Source organism: Mesoplodon densirostris, chromosome 1, assembly GCF_025265405.1.
Source record: "Mesoplodon densirostris isolate mMesDen1 chromosome 1, mMesDen1 primary haplotype, whole genome shotgun sequence".
Lineage (NCBI taxonomy): Eukaryota > Metazoa > Chordata > Mammalia > Artiodactyla > Ziphiidae > Mesoplodon > Mesoplodon densirostris.
Window position 1 is genome coordinate 123,647 of NC_082661.1, and position 16,243 is coordinate 139,889.

Here is a 16,243-nt window from a genome sequence, read left to right on the forward strand (position 1 = left end):
ATCCTCCTTTAACATTGCACAGGTCCCACCTTGTTTAGCCGTTGGTAAGTATAAAGCTCTCCTATTCTGTAAAACCACTGCTGCTAGAGAATTTATTTGTTCTTGTAGAGTGTTAATTTGAGCTGCTGGGTAGTCAATCTGTTGTGTAAGTTCAAGAAAAAGCTGTCGGGCAGTGAAAATAAAGTTTAAAAGTCCAGATGAGCCTGTTTCTATCCCAATGATAATCTCTAGGACTGATATTACAGTGAGGGCTGCCCGCTTTTGTTTACGTGATTGAGAGTATAAGGGAAGTGGGATGCTGTCATTTATAAGGGTAATATTAGGAATAATGTATGCAAGGGTACAGGTCCCCATCCAGTTGGCTGGAAGGCATAAATAGGCATTGGATCCACAAAGGAAATAGGTGCGATTTGTAGGGGCTAGGCAGACGTCTAAAGTGATGTTGAAGTAGGGTTTTCCTAAATGGGTGCGGGAATGTTCTATGCCCTCACAGGTAGTAGCTAAAGTCATTCCAGCTAAAGGAGAGAGGCAAACAACCTTTGAGGGATGAGAGGAAAAGTTATAAGCCCAGTTGAAAGAAGGAATAGTAAGTTTCCACCCAATGTCATAATCCTCAGGTATCTTGAGTTTTTTGCAGTCTTCTTGCTTAATATTTGAGGGTTGGAACCAAAAATTGTGGTTCTGTTAGGGACAACTTGGGGATGGGGTGGACTTTAGCTAGAGTAGTCTTCGTGGTGGCTGTTAAGGCCATATTTACTGGTGTAAATGATAAAGTCGCTTTAAGTTTTGTTAAAAGGTCCCAGCCTAACAGGTGTAGGACAGGCCAGGAGGACTAGGAAACAGTGTGTGAATAAAGTATTTTCAAGAGACAGGGTAAGGGAGGTGTAAAATGGCCATAAGAGGGTTGTCCGTCTATCCCTGTTAGGAGGATCGAGGAATGGGACCAGAGAAGGAGGTCAGAGCTGAATAAGTAGCCCCAGTGTCAATCAGACACTGATAGTAGCCCCTGCCACATCCAGGGTTACCCGGGGCTCCTCCAGTCTTATGGAGAACATAGGGGCCTGGAGGTTGAGCCCCAGGCACCTTAAGTCGTCCGCATCCAGGAGCCCCAGATCCAGAGCACAGTCCGCTTCTTCTTCCTGATGGTCACTTACCACCGACAGGGAAAATTGGCCTTGACTTTGGCCCAGGGGGCCGGGACCCAAAATACCCTGGAAGTTGGGTGGTCATGCTGTTGGCCTACCCGCTTGAGGACGGAAGGGACAACTCCTTTTCCAATGGCCCTTTTGGTGACAGTAAGGGCATGGGGTATGGGGTGGCAGGGTGCAGCATTTCCTGACAGTGTGCCCCTGCTGACTGCACTGGTAGTAGGTCAGCGGTGGTCTTTGAGAAGGAGAGGGGATTCCTGTAGGTCCCTGTTGTGGGGGACTGAGCAATGGCAACGGCCATGTATTGAGCGAGTCGCTTTAATTTTTCCTCCTCTCTTACTTCTCGCCCATTCCTGGAAATTTCCTCCCTGTCGCTGAAGATCTTAAAGGCCGTGTCAAGTAGGACAAAGAGTGGAGTTTGCGGGCCCTGTTCTAGTTTTTGCAATTTTTGTCTGATATCGGGGGATGCTTGGCTTATAAAATGAACTGCAAGTATGGCCTGACTTTCAATGATCCAAAGAGGATCATTCTCAGGCTTTAAGGTCTTGTCATTTGCTCTGCTAGGTTTTGGATTTGCTTGGGACCTGACACCCCTTCCTTCTTTCTAATCTGTGAATGTTACCTAACATGGTAGATGGGACTTTGAATATGTGATAGGGTAAGGATCCTGAGAAGGGGAGGGATTCCAGGGTTACCTGTGTGAGCTCGATGTTATCACAGGACCTTATAAGTGAGAAGCAGGAAGGTCAGTGAGAGCTGGAAGATGCTGCACTGCTGGCTGTGAAAACTTACTCACTTTACTAAGGAACATGGGGCTTATATGCTGCACAGTGTTCCAAAGCTCTGCATCTTACCCGTTCAGCCCTCACACTCTATGCTGTGGAGAGGGGCTGCTGACATGCCCATTTTACTGACGGGGAAGTCAAAGCAGGAAGTCTGGGCATACAGTGGGTTTCCTGGTGTGTGCCCTCTGGGTGGGAACAGGGTTCTTGTCCCAAATTCTTCTTCTGTTTCACAACATTGAGGTTTAGTTCACAGAGCTGATTAATGATTTCCTCGTTTCTGCCTCATTCTGCACTAGGGTCCCCATATCCTTATGAGTTCCCCTTCCAGGCACAAAGACTTAAGAGATAAGAAGAGATCTCTATGCTGACTTTTCAGACATATTTTAATCTTAAAATATAGCACAGGATAACGCTATTAGTGAGCCCAAAGGAATGACTTCACATCCTAGGGAAGGATGTCAGGGGACACATTCAGGACATGGCTAACAAATCCTCCGAAGGTATATTATTTTTATTTTTTCCAAACAGCAAAATAGTGTCTGTACTCCTTTTTGTGAGTCCTTTACAGGAGATGCTGACTCTGGTGACTGGGTAGCTCTACTTTCGCAGAAGAGTTTAGTTTAACCTACACTGATATGTTCTTACTTCTCATGGTTTCTAGGAACTCCAACACAAACTAAGTCATAGTTTGCTTTAATTACTTTAATTAGTTTGACACAATCTTTTATGGACTTTGTTTCAAATTCTATCTGAAGAACGTGCTTGGCCTGGAAAGCAGCCTCTCTGGCCCAGTTGGTTCCCTGTGGAGCCCTGGCTAGCCTTGCTGAGGGGGTGCAGGGAAGCAGGAGGCCTCCAGGCCAGCATCAAGGGACCCGCGGTCTACAGAGAACGTGTGCCTCACACTTGTGAGCGGGGAATGACACAGAGTTTGTAATGGGGGGGGACCTTGGCAAACCCAATTGCGATGGGGCTGAGGTCGATATCCATGGTGTCTACTAGCGACTTCAAGTTAAAGTGCTGCAGGATGGAGGCCAAGAGCAGGAACAGTTCCATGCGAGCCAGGCCTTCTCCAACACACACCCGCTTTCCTGGAGGGGACAACAGCACTAAGACCCCGCCCTGGGCGAGACAGCAGGGGCAGAGCTGGGTGGGAGGAGACTGTGCGTCAACAGCCACCCGAAGCAGAATTGACCCCCGTCTGCCTGTTGAAAGGGAGCCCAGAGTGGATTTCAGTGTAAGGGTATCAGCGACAGGTGGGCTCAGGGACCAGCCTTCACACAGCCTCAACCACCAGGACTCAGGTGCATGAACCTGTGTTAGGTTGGGAGAATGGGCTCTGCCCCGTGCTCAGCCTGATGTCCTACAGGAAAGAAGAGCGGCCCCAGGTGGAAGCCAAAGCCCTCGTGTTGGTGTTAAAGTTATCGAGTTGGTTTCAGGTCTTCCATCATACCCACACCAAGGGCAGGCCCTGGAAAGGCAGCCAAGGGCTGGAAAGGTTAGATGGTCCTATGATGAGTCCAGGTAACCGAACGTTAAAATTTGCTTAGTAACCCTTGTTTAAAATTATGGAGAGTCAGGTAATATAGTTTTGAAAGATTTTCACTAAGTTCTATTAAATGAAGAGTTTTAGCACTGAATGAAGTGAAGTATCTAAGGAAAAAAGAACTCGTCTCAACTCATTCCCAGGACTTCTGGTGAGAAGATGTCAGTTAACCTCTCTGAACAGGGAAGAACACACTTGGGTCATGTTGCGGACAGAAATCAGGGGCACGATGCTGATCACACATGGAACAGCAGGAATTAGGGACAATCCCCAGGGAAGGTGCTACACATGACCTCTTCTTACCTGTGGAAAATGGCTTGAAATGGTCACTGTACTTGAACTTTCCATTTTCATTCAGAAAGTGCTCTGGCTTAAACTTCTCTGGTTCAGGGAATTCTTGGCTGTCATACAAGAGGGAGTCCAGTGTCGGAATTATGACTGTGCCCTGGAAGGAACAGAGGCTGCCTTGGTCAGTCAAGTTAACACAACACAGGCTTTCGCCTGGGAGCCAGCAGTTGAATTTTACGTTGGACACGATGGTATGTTCCCAACCCGGGGAGGTGTTGGCCTGAGGGCAGACAGAGAGCAGGTGGAGGCCACGACCAAATGACAATGACAGCTCTCATCTTTTCAGGGAAGTAGCTCCTCGGACCTACTCATCCAGGGCTGGATGTTACTGTTGTTGTCTGTTTCTGCTGCTGGAACACACCTCAACCCCAGGCACCGTCTGAGGAGCCCCTTTCCCAGATTGCCTCCCTTTCTGTGGTCACCAGGTCCCCACAAGGCCTGCTGGGGGAGCAGCACTCTGCAGGGTAGGGATGCTGGCCCAGCCCCCAGTGTTCAGCCGCATCTGCCAAGAGGAGGTGTCCTCGGTCCCCGTCCTGTTCCCTGGCAGGCGGCTGATCTGCAGGGTGGTGCTCAGGGATGCACTGCAGGCTCACATCTGACCTTGGGGATGACGTATCCTCTGAACACTGTGTCCCGGGTTGCTTCGTGGGACAGGTTGGAGGGAATGATGTCAATGAATCGCTGAATCTCATGCACCACGGCATCCAGGTAGGGCATATCCAGCCTGTCCTTGATGGCAGGGATTCGGCTTGGCCCAATCACCCTGTCAATTTCTTCATGAAGTTTCTCTGCCAAGATATGCATGGAATAAATGCGTGAGTCCAGGCTGGCGACACATTCATGCTCCCATCCATATACCCAGTAGATGCTCATGGAGCTTTGGATTATTGGATAATTCATCTACACGCGTCAGTAAGAACAGGGCTCAGCGAGGTTAGGGACCGTCTACAGCATTTATGCAGCTGTTTATTTATGGCCTCCATTACCTTAGCTGGTCATGGCTAGTCCCGTTCTGGTCTTCATGCCAGGAGTAGAGAATAAGAAAGGGTCTTGGGGATCTCTAGTTGGAGGGAAGCTCTGTGTTAATGGTTACCCCAGGCTGGTTTGTTGCAGGCTTGTAAGGAGTATGGAGGCGAATGGAGACCGGAAACTACATGCACACTGTGCTCCTGAGCAGCCTCTGGCAGTTGCTTGGCCTCTCTGGGTTTGAGGTTGCCCATGGGCCTTGTAATCTGTTGAGTGAACTGCAAAGCCCCTGCATCATGGTGACCAAGTAACAATTTTAAACACATGTAACAAGATGGATGGTATGCTGATATCTACTAGATGGTAAATATAAGAAGTAATGCACAGGGATCTCACATAGCAGTCCAGGGATACTGTGGAGTTTGGGGTGGGTGGAAGGCAGGGAGGCGAGGAGGGGCCTGGGCTGGCTCGGCAACCTGCTTTCCTTCCAAGAGCTCTGAGCCAGGACTGAAAAATGTCAACACATGTTAAATTTGGCAATGGATGTGTGGGTGTCAGTCATATTTACTTTCTGTCTTTTTCTCTGCATTGGAAATTCCTCATAGTCCATAATTAAAACAGCCTTGGAGTCTGTGGCTCCCCTAGTACAGAGTGGTCAGAAGTTCCCTCAGAACTGCCACAGATGCGTGGAGCCTTCGCTCCCTGGACCTCCGGCTCTTTCGCCTCACCTTTCTGTCAGGTAGAAAAGCAAAGGCTTTGGAGTCGGACCAGGTCTGACCCTGGACAGGTCACATATACACATTCCTACGGGAAATAACCTCATGCCCTTTCCATCAGCCCTCAAGAATACAGTGTATTAAAGGGCGAATCCCCATACCCGGCACACAGCAGGAGCCAAATTATCATCATTAGCAGCAGCCAGCATGGCTCAAGTCGTGAGGAGCTCCTTGCTGTGGGGACCCCCCCACCCCAGCTCTGTGCCCAGCCCAGTGAAGGGCGGGGGCTCCAGGCCTGAGCACCGCCGGGGAGGGCACCCTGGCCCCAGGCGACGGCTCCTTTACCTCCTCTTTCCTTGGAGGTTGGCACCGATTGGCCTGTGGATATATGGTGTTGCTCACATCGCCTCCACTGGCCCATGTGGGTGATTCTAGCACCTCGTGCTCTGTGCATGCGGCCCCCAAAGCCATGCCTGATCCACCCTGGGTCCCACCCGGTCCAGTGCTGGGGAGGAGCCCCGGGAGGGAAGGCTGGGTCCAGGGCAGCAGGCAGACTTGCGGTGCTTTTCCTGGGGTTCCTCCTCTGAGGCCCACTCTTCCAGTCGGGTGAGACATGCCAGGAGGCCTTGCTCCTGCCCCCTCCTCCCTCTCAGCTCTGCCTGGAAGGCTGGGTCTGACTCAGGGGCGATGTGCACATTTTTTCTCTGTCATAAACAGATCATGGCCTGGAGTGGATGCAGAGAGCATATGGCATTTCTCCACTGGGCTTTCTTCCTGCAACCTGGGCTTTGTCAGTGGGTGTGGGAGGGCTGAGTGCCGGGGCCTGTCATGTACAAGAACGCTTCCCCTAAAGCATTCATCCAGCGATCCCAGTGTCGCAGCTGCAAGGGTTAACAAGCAGTGCCAGTCCCCGTTTTGCCGACGGGAAGCTGAAGCCTAAATGCTCCAGGCTGACCGTGCAGGTGCGACGGCCACATGATCCAGTGTCCTTGCCTGTCACTTGTCCTACCTTCGACCTCCGGGTATTTCATGAGAATCAGGAGCCCGTATCTCAGGGTGGTGCTGGTGGTCTCTGTCCCTGCAAAGAGCAGATCAGCCACGGTCACAGCAATGTTTTCCAAGGTGTACACGGGGTCTGTACTGTGTTTTTCCTGCAATGTGAGGAAGGTCTTCAGGTGGATGAGAAAGAGACCCTGTGTCCCTCAGCAGAAGAGCTCCTGGCAGCCCCGCCAGCTCCACAGGGGGCCCGTCCTGCACAGACACCATCGTCTCCATTGCAAGGCTAGGGAACAGAGGCTCCCAGAAAACCGACCACGGGTGGGACTGTGCCCTCACCTGGCCGTGGGGTCCGTGCTCCTTCTATGGCACCGAGGGCCCTCCTGGGGGCGGGGCCCTCCCTGGCCCTGTGCCACAACCTCCAGCAGCTCAGGGCTGAGCTGTGGGGCCTCTGCAGGGCTGCCCTCGGCCTCATTCCGCCCCACGGCCGCTGCCTTAGGTCCCAGGAGGCAGGAAGGTCACAGGGGAGCTGGGCATAGGGTGGGAGGTGGGAGGGGTGGGAGGAGGCCCAAGTGATAGAGGAGACTCTCAGACACCCAGGGAAGTCTTCCAGGAAACCAGGTGTGTGGCTCTAGAGCCATATGTGATGCCAAGGAAAGAAGAGAAGCTTGACTGATTTGGGTGGGTGACCCAGAGGGGTGCCAGAGAGGTGGTGCTGGGAAGGCCTGGGCCCCCTTGAGTTCGTGCACGATGTGGGGGTTATGTGCTGCTGAGGAACACTGAGGGCCTCTCCCCAGGTGAGATGTGGTCATTAGTCAGTTGATCAGAAGCGGTTAAGAGGCTGGGCTGGAGGAAGCCAACGTGAGGGTCCCACTCACCCAGTCCCACAGCCCCTGATGGCTTCCCCAAGAAAGGCCATCCTGTTGGCCGGCACAGTGGACAGTACAGTGGAGCATAGGGCGGCCAGGCAGGCTGGCTGTGTGTCGACATGTGGTGGTCACACTCAAGCCAGTGTATTTGTATAAAACTAAGAGCATCAGAATGTACACAATGTGGGCAGTGTGGACACTGCAGTGCAGGTCATAATATAAATCTGAAAAATGCACCCTGCCCCCAAAAACCCATCTCCTAATGGCTGAGGGCTCAGCTCCGCCTGGTCTGGAAGCTGCAAGCTGTGAGGGTACCTTCTGCATTTCCATCAGCATGGTGTCAGTGAAGTCTCGGGGGCAGCTGGGCTCCAGCGACTTCTGGTGGTCCTTCACTCCTTCTAGAGCATACTCTTTTATTTCAGACACATTTTTCATTAGTTTTCTATGGCTTCCAGGCAGGTAACGTATGTAGCCTGGGAAATTATTATAAAGCTAGAGAGAGAGTGAGGGAGGGAGAGAATTTTCTTACTATATATATATATTTTTTCTGGATGCAATAGCATTTGGCGTACTAGGCTGGCAACCTTCTCCAAACCTGAATTTATGGCTGTCACTATTGTATTATTTAGAATATTTTGGCTGAAAGTATCTTTCTGGGCACCACTCTACGAGGTCGTGTGAGTTCCGTGGTGGGAATGTGAGCACATAGGCAGAGGTACCGTGTGTCCGGTGAGGACTCATTTTAAAGAGTGAAATGGTTAAGTGTCCTGAGGTTAGCAAGGGGGAAAGGTGGGCCCCATGGAAGTGTCCAGAAGGAGTGTTCAGGCTCTCTAGTCTTGTGTGTCTGTCTGTCCACACACAAGTGCCCCTTCTTATCCTTTCCCTGCTGTAAACCCTCGACTGAAGCCGGGTGCAGACCAGGCAAGAGGGAGGAACGTGCTTCACCTGGATCCAGGGGGTACTGAGCAGGTAGAAGTTCTCATTGAACAGACTCAGCATCTTCAGAGCCGCCTTGTCATTGTAGTCAAAGCGTTTGTGGAAGAGGATGTCGGAGATGACGTTGTAGGGCGCGAAGCCGATGACAAAGGTGGGGTCGAAGGGCTGGCCTGGAAAACAGGGGAGCCATCAGAGTGCTTCGCTCGTGGGTGTGGCAGGAGGGCCGTTTCCAGGGCTTGTGAAGAGACACCCTAGGACTGGGAGAATTCTCGGGAGGTGGTGACTGTGAGCCACTCGGGTTTTCTCCACTTCTCAGTTATTCAGGACACACCAGCTGCACCCTCGATGACCACGCCCGCTCCCTGGGTTACAGAGGAAACTGGCTTGTGAAGTGGTGTCTGGGGCTAACATGGGGAGCTGCCTTGTCGTCAGGGGCCGTGGGGCCCAGGCCAGGCTGTACGCACCATGGGTCTTCCGGAGCGCCCCCAGCAGGACCTGGGCCTCCCTCTGGATCCGCTGCTCATTGCCCTGTTTCCCCATCCCGAAGTCACGGAGTGTGGTCAGGGAGAACCGCCGGGTGTCCTGCCAGGTCGGTCCATTATTGAAAATAATCCCTAAGGAAGAGGGAGCAGCAGGCTGTCACTGCAGACTCTCCTCTCAGGAGAAAGGGGCAGGAGTGATGGGCGCCCGGCGATCTGCTCTGCTCTGCGTGGGAGGGACCGAGGGGCCGCACTGACCGGCGCAGTGACAGATGCTTGGGTTTGGAGAGAAGCCGTTGGGGTCGGCTGGCTCTCTCCGTTGCCCCTGTAAGCTCTGCAACCACCAGCCTGCTTGCTTTCCCCACTCTGCCTTGTGTCCTCCCCACAGGAGGGAAACCACACCTGACCACTGAGAAAAACCTCTGCCTCTTTCCTGTTTACTGACGAATTTCCTTGAAGCCATTCTGTTTCCAATGATTTTTTACCCTCACACTATAGACACCTCAGCTCGCACTCCGTGGCTTCACAGCAAGTTCTTACTAAAATCTGAGGTCACAGGGCCCCCGGACCACAGAGACCTCTGGATCCGGGAAGATCTTGATCTGGTTCCCTCCTGCATGTGGAGGCCTGAGGAAAGCCATGGCCCCGGACATTCCAGAAGGAAGTCTGGCCGGACCTGAGAGGTATAGCAGAGGAGGGCTTCATTCTACCCCAAAAGGACACCTGGACGGCCTGCAGGGGAAGCACAAGGCAGGGGTGGGAGCAGAGGGATGTGACCCAAGGAGGCTGCCATGGAGTCAAGCCCGGGGATGGACAGCATGACCACTGATGGGTGTGTGGGCACCGAGGAGACCCATTTACAGGTGCCGTTCACCAGGTTAAAAGCACAGGTGACACTGAGTTCAGGGTCCTGTGTTCAGGTGTCCTGGTGCTGATTCCTGTGGGACATTGCATAACGGGCCAAGTGGATGCTGGGTACATGGCACAGCAGCCCAAGAGGGAACCTAGGGGAGGGATGGTCCAAACTCGCGGGTGTCTATGCCATCAGCCCGGCCAGGCCTCGGGCAGCTCCAGCCTTCCAAGTTACTGACCCAGGACACAGGGCGGACAAGCAAGGGGCAGCAGGGACCAGGGAGTGTGTGCTGAGGAGGCCAGAGGACAGAACAGAGGCTGTGCCCCTAGCCCTGAGGACCAGAGAAGCCAGAAGGAGGGCAGGAGGAGAGATGCTGGGGGACCACCCTGCACGGCATGTGATGAGGGGAAGAGGTGGTTGGGGAGGGAGGGGCAGAGGCGCAGGTGATTTTAAAATGTTCCGGCGAGAACTGTGTAGACAGAACAGATGGAAGACACGGAAAACTGTGAGAAGAGACAGAGAGAGACAGACAGAGATGGAGACGGAGAGCGAAAGAGACAGAGTCAGAGAGACACAGAGAAGGAGGAAGAGACAGAACCCAGAGGCGCGCCATCGTTTGGGATCCAAACAGGCTGAAGCGGGGCAACAAATCTCTTCTCCCAGAGCTCTGTGAAGACTCACTGAAAGGACGGGCGCGGCCCCCTCGGCACCTTAATACACAGCCGCTGCCCCGCACGATGGTAATCTCCAACGTCCACATCATTATTCCTGGGGACGGTCCAGGGCCTGGCTGAGGTCCAGGGGCAGCCCTGGGCCGTGTGGGACGTACAGAAACAGCACCTTGGAGCCCTCGGGCAGGAGGCAGGCAAGCCCCTCGTGTCCCACCTGCAGGATGTGGATGCCGGCCCCTGCCTGACTGCTCTCAGGGGCCCAGGACTCGGACCAGGGCTGGCAGGTAAAGGGTCCCCAGAGCCAGGATGGAGCTCCTTGACCCCAGAACTCCTGCCCTCCTGGGTCCCTCCTCCAGTTAGTCTCCTCTTGTGTTAATGACAAAGATTAGGGTGGTTAATTTTGCTTTGAGCCGCCGCCAATAACAAACCCACCCACAATATCTAAGAGGGACAATCAAATGCCATTGGTTGTGGCAGGACATAACCTCAGAAATGTCGACTGGAAAAATAAGGCAAGAAGCCCGTACACAACTGTAAACACATCAATTTGAAAATTCTACATAAAATGAATAAAAGTTTTCTAGAGGCTCATCACCAAAGTTGACTCAGGAAGAGCTAGAGGCTTCCAAGTTTTGCTGGGTTGGTGGGACACTGTTTCCTTCTCATCTGCTTTGGATCTCAAACACCAGTGAGCAAACGATAAAGGCCAAACAGGTGAGGTCGGAGGACAGCAGGTGGGGCAGGGAGCTTTCAGAGATGAGAGGTGGGGGAGGGGCGCCCCCACCCAGGCTCCAGGACCTCCTTGGAGACGCGGAAGATGGAGTCTGAAGTCAGGAGTCTGGAAAACACTCAGATAAAGACCAGTTAGACCCCACCCCACCCCTGCCCCGCCCAGGCCTCCTCCACCTGCAGGAGGGGAACTCGGGGCTCTGGAGACACCGGAGGGAGGAGGGGCAGAGGAAAGAAGTGAGGCTGGGGAGACGGGGTCACTGGGAGGTCTCAACACCCCCTTCCTGGTCTAAGAACAGCCCCAGGTAGGACATCGGGAGGCCCCCTCGATGGAGAAGCAGGGTGCCCATAGTGGGTGAGGGGCCCTCGGTGGATGGAGCCCCAACACCACGAGTAGTTGAAGCTGTGAGTGGAAAGAGCTCCCAGGGGAGACTGAGGGCCCAGGGAGGCGGGAAGGTCTGCGGGGGGAGGCCCGGCCCAGCCGTCAGAAGCAGCTCCCTGTGTCCTATTTCTCCATGAACACGTCTGTCCTGATGGTCGGAGGGTGGGTGCTCCAGGTCTTGTCCACTCTGGGTCCATCAAATGGCACAGAGCAATGACTGAGTGGGTGAATGCACCAGCCTTCACCTGAGTTGTCTGCGATCGCTTCACCTTTCTGTCTTTAGCACGTTGTTACTGTTATTTCAGTACCTCCCCCCAACATCTTCCCCCACCCCACATGCACCCCCCCCAAGTAGGACACACCTTTGTCCTGGTGCACCTGGAACGCGGGGGTTTCTCCTCTGCCAGAAAACTCATTCCTGTAGTCAAGCAGGACCTCCTTCACGGCCTTGTAGCCGTGCAGGACCACGAAGCGTCGTGAGCCCAGGTACAGGGTGAACACAGGGCCGAAACGCTCTGCCAGCTGCGGAGACCACCAGGCCGGGGAGTGAGCCACCGCGGACGTGGGGAAGATGCCTCGCTTTAAAGTGCCCCCCAGGGTCGCTGTTGTTGGCCAGGAGAACCCAGAGTGATCTGGGGAAGACCTCCCCAGAGGCTTCTTCTGCCGGGAGCGCATCCAGCGCACGGCGCACCTGGGTGTGCCTAGCTGCCCTCCCTCCGGGGAACAAGTAACTGGGAGGGCCGATTCCTCTGGTTCCCCCTGAGGCCCCTTTGCCCATATCCGCCCCACCACCCCGCGTCTGCTGTCCCCAGTCAAGGTCCCGGACCCCAGGACGCTACTGGAGGCCCCGGAGCCATACTGTTCAGAGGCCCACGAGCACGTCTTCCTCTGCCGGAAGCTCGTCAACGCCTTTCAGAGCGGCTCTGTGCCCCGTGGCGCTCTTTTATTAACTCATTTAATAGACTCATTAACGCGTTTCGTTTTTAGATTTGTTAGCGTAGTGGGATTTGTGGGGTGGGGGTGGGGGGTCAAACACTTCACGTTCCCCCTGTTCTTTGGCGTCTACGGGGAGCTGCAGGTCGACACGCAGCCAGTGCGTCTGGTCTCAGTGCGCGTCCCTCCTTGCATCCCGGTGGCAAACAGCAGCAGCCCCGGCCACACTGCCCTGGCCAAGCCACCCAACGACAGCACGGCAGTTAACGCTTTGCTCAAGCGAGGGCCTTCGGGGCCAGCCATGGCCAAGGCCCACTGTGCTCCGTCCCCAAGCAATAACACTAGCTAAATATTTTGAATATCACCCTTGGGTGCTACTGGTAATTCAGCTAATTCATAACAAGCTGGTATTGAATTACAATTTGTCTGAGAGTGAATTGAACGCACACATATTACATCTAATTCCTGAAAGCTCCTCCCTCAAATCAACAATATTTCTCTTACCCTGGTGAAGGATTTGGGAATATTCTTAATTTCCAACTGGAAAATGTTCCCAACGATGGGCAGTGGGAAAGGGCCAGGGGGCAGTTTCCAGTTGCTGTAGATGTGTTTCCAGATGGAGATGAGCAGCAGGGTGGCCATCCACACCAGCAGGGCGACCATGATGCCCAGGGCGGCCATGGTGCCTTCTGGGGATCTGCCGACTCATGCGGACGCTCCTGGGGAGAGGCAAAGCTTTTATAATGCATCCTTGAGAAGGAGGGTGACCAGCCAGCCAATGTCACCTTCCTTTTCCTCTGGACCAAGATATTAGTTTATTATTAGCTGCTGTTGGCCATCATTTCAAAGGCTGATCCCTTCAGTGTTTGCCGCTTAGAACTCCATCCAGACACCCACCTGGCCACGCCTGGGCTCTGCCAGCACTGGCTACTGACACCTGCACCAATGTCGGTAAACTTGGCATCCAGGGGAGCTCCACCAACCCACACATCAGAACATGGGGTGATGGCCTGTCCTCCCTTTGACACTGGTTGGACAAGAAGGAGTACGGTCCTGTTTACATGGGTTTGTTTGGGGTAGGATTTACGTAAGGCAACATCAATTATGTGCTGACAGTCTCCATGGCAGAGTGCCTGATCTCCAGGTCTCACCTCTGAGCAGGTTTGTCTGAGCAGTCCCAGTGGCACTGAATCACCAGCAGCCAAATTCATAGGCCAGAGAAGGAAAATTCAGCATCTGACATTTATTCCACTTTGTCAAATCAACTGGCAAATTCAGTAGAAGAAAAAAAAGAAAGAAAAAGAAAAGAGTTGACCAATTTTGAAAAACTTAACTACATTTTTAATGTAGAAAATTAGGGGATAATCACTGTTTAGAATCATTTCTTCAAATTAAAAAAATACATTAGGATTTTTATTGTGTTTGTTTAAATCAATGAACTATTTTGGTAGACTTTATGTTTTAAAATGTCTTATCTTGGTGCACAAAAATCACCTTCTGTATATTTACCTATGTAAAACCGAGGCTGCATTCCACATACTGAATTCTAACCCACTTTCCCTCCCAGTTTACTAGCAGTGTGATTTTTCTGTGTCTAGACCTGCAGCCACGTCACTGGTGTTGGACTTGTTAACTTATTGTGCCATGTAGGGGCGTTGGCCTTGGCAGGAGTCTCGGGCCTGTTGTGTGCCCGTGAGCTGCTGGGCTGCAGGCCCTGCCAACTTGCGTGGGCTCGGGTCTTTCCTCCCAGGGGCTGGTGTGGGGCTGCAGGGCGCATTCCCCAGGATGGAGACTGAGCCACCTTGACCCCCTCCTCTGCCCTCTTCTTCCACCCTGCCAGGCCTGCCAGACAGACATCCAGGTCCACGCGGCACTTTTCTTCTTGGTTTGTCCCTCTTGCTGGTGTTGAGGGTTGGGCAGGGCCAGCCTTCCCTGGGGCTCCAATTCAAGCCCTGACTGGCGGGCGTGAGGACAGCAGACGTTTGAGGCAGAGAAGGCCCTCTGCTCCCCCCCATTGGCCGAGAATAACTACATCTGGCAGCTTATCTGAGCGTGTGCGTCCTGCAAAGGGGCCCAAGGGCAGGCGCAGGTGAAACTAGACCTCACAGGGGTGCAGCCTGGGTGGTCTGGGGCCAGGCCCTACTATTCTAGGTGGTTACTTTTGCTTTGAGCCGCCGCCAATAACAAACCCACCCACAATCTCTAAGAGGGACAATCAAATGCCATTGGTTGTGGCAGGATATAACCTCGGAAATGTAGACTGGAAAAATAAGGCAAAAAGCCCATACATAACTGTAAAGACATCAATTTGAAAATTCTACATAAAATGAATAAAAGTTTTCTAGAGGCTCATCACCAAAGTTGACTCAGGAAGAGCTAGAGGCTTCCAAGTTTTGTGGAAATGCCGTTGGAGGGCCAAACAACAACAAATTCTAAACGCAGGTACAGATGTCTTTTGAAAGTAAGGACATTGTTGAGTACTTCCTTTCAGAAGCAAGACCTTCTTATTCGTCTTGGATCTTATTCAGTAGCTTGCACCTTCTCGGACAATGCTGATTAATTGGGATGACAGAGGTGGCCTTGCCTTGTGCCTGGCGGGAATGGGTACTTCTCCATCAAGTCTATTGTTGTTTGGTTGTAGCAAAGAGATAATCACATTGGGACGATTTTCTTCTTTCTCTAGTTAGAAAGGAGTATTTAGCAGGGATGAGTGCTGAGGTAATGAAATATCTTTTTTTTTTTTTTTTTCTGTACGCGGGCCTCTCACTGTTGTGGCCTCTCCCGTTGTGGAGCACAGGCTCCGGACGTGCAGGCTCAGCGGCCATGGCTCACAGGCCTAGCTGCTCCACGGCATGTGGGATCTTCCCGGACCGGGGCATGAACCCGTGTCCCCTGCATCGGCAGGCGGACTCTCAACCACTGTGCCACCAGGGAAGCCCTAGATTTTTATGTAGTTAAGAATTTCAGAACTTTTCCTTTATGGCTTTCAGAATTTAGATCGTGCTTAAAAAGACTTTCTCGGACTTTCCTGGTAGGCCAGTGGTTAAGACCCTGCGCTCCCAATGCAGGGGGCCCAGTTTCCATCCCTGGTCAGGAAACTAGATCATGCATGTATGCTGCAACTAAGACACAGTGCAGCCGAAATAAATATTTTAAAAAAAAGACCTCTATCTTGAGATTACAAAACACTTCTGTTATATTTTTGTCTCTGTTAATTACTATTTAATCATGTAATTTAACACTTGTCTTAAATCAATGTGATCTTGTCATTTCTAAGTAAGATGTGCTGATTTCTCACATTATAATCATGTTTTGTTAAATGCTGCTTTATTTTAAAAGTTACTTTGATATATTCAATGCACGTTAAGACTGGTGATTTATCTTTTAACGAATTGTACCTTTTAGCAGCAGAAACATATTTTTGTCCCCTTTGATAATTGTTGACATGTATTTTCTTTTGTTCATCCCAGCATTTTAAGATCTCTATGCCATTTTGTCCTTGAGAAATGCCTGGTAACATCCTATAGCTTTGACATAATTAAAAATTCTTTCTTTTTAACAGGAGAATTATGTCACATTTATTGTGACTGCTGGTAAATATGGCTTTATGACATATATCCTTTCCTTATTATTTGCTGGATTTGTCATATTCTGTTTGTTCCTTTTCTTCTGTGATGCTTTGGTGTCTTTATGTTCTGTTGTTATTCTACTAATGATTACCCTTAAGTCTCTAAGTACACTTAGACTTATTAACCTGAAGAGTTTAATCAATATCTTTTGATCTGAGCAAAAAGAGACCTTTAGGATACTTTTCTTCTCCACTTTCCATGCAATATACCACTCTGCCCCAACTCAGGAATTTTAGTTTCATAATATTAGTTTTAAGTAT

General features: G+C 51.8%; 1 protein-coding gene across 1 annotated transcript; it reads right to left on the reverse strand.

The window, feature by feature from the left end:
* Window positions 1-2,830: 2,830 nt before the first annotated feature.
* LOC132484420 (cytochrome P450 2E1) lies at window positions 2,831-13,035 on the reverse strand. The gene is made up of 9 exons (XM_060090960.1): window positions 12,859-13,035; window positions 11,784-11,943; window positions 8,772-8,921; window positions 8,317-8,477; window positions 7,687-7,863; window positions 6,516-6,657; window positions 4,425-4,612; window positions 3,780-3,921; window positions 2,831-3,021 (listed from the first exon to the last, which is right to left on the reverse strand). The coding sequence occupies exons 1-9, from the start codon at window positions 13,033-13,035 to the stop codon at window positions 2,831-2,833; spliced, it is 1,488 nt and encodes a 495-aa protein (XP_059946943.1).
* Window positions 13,036-16,243: the final 3,208 nt, after the last annotated feature.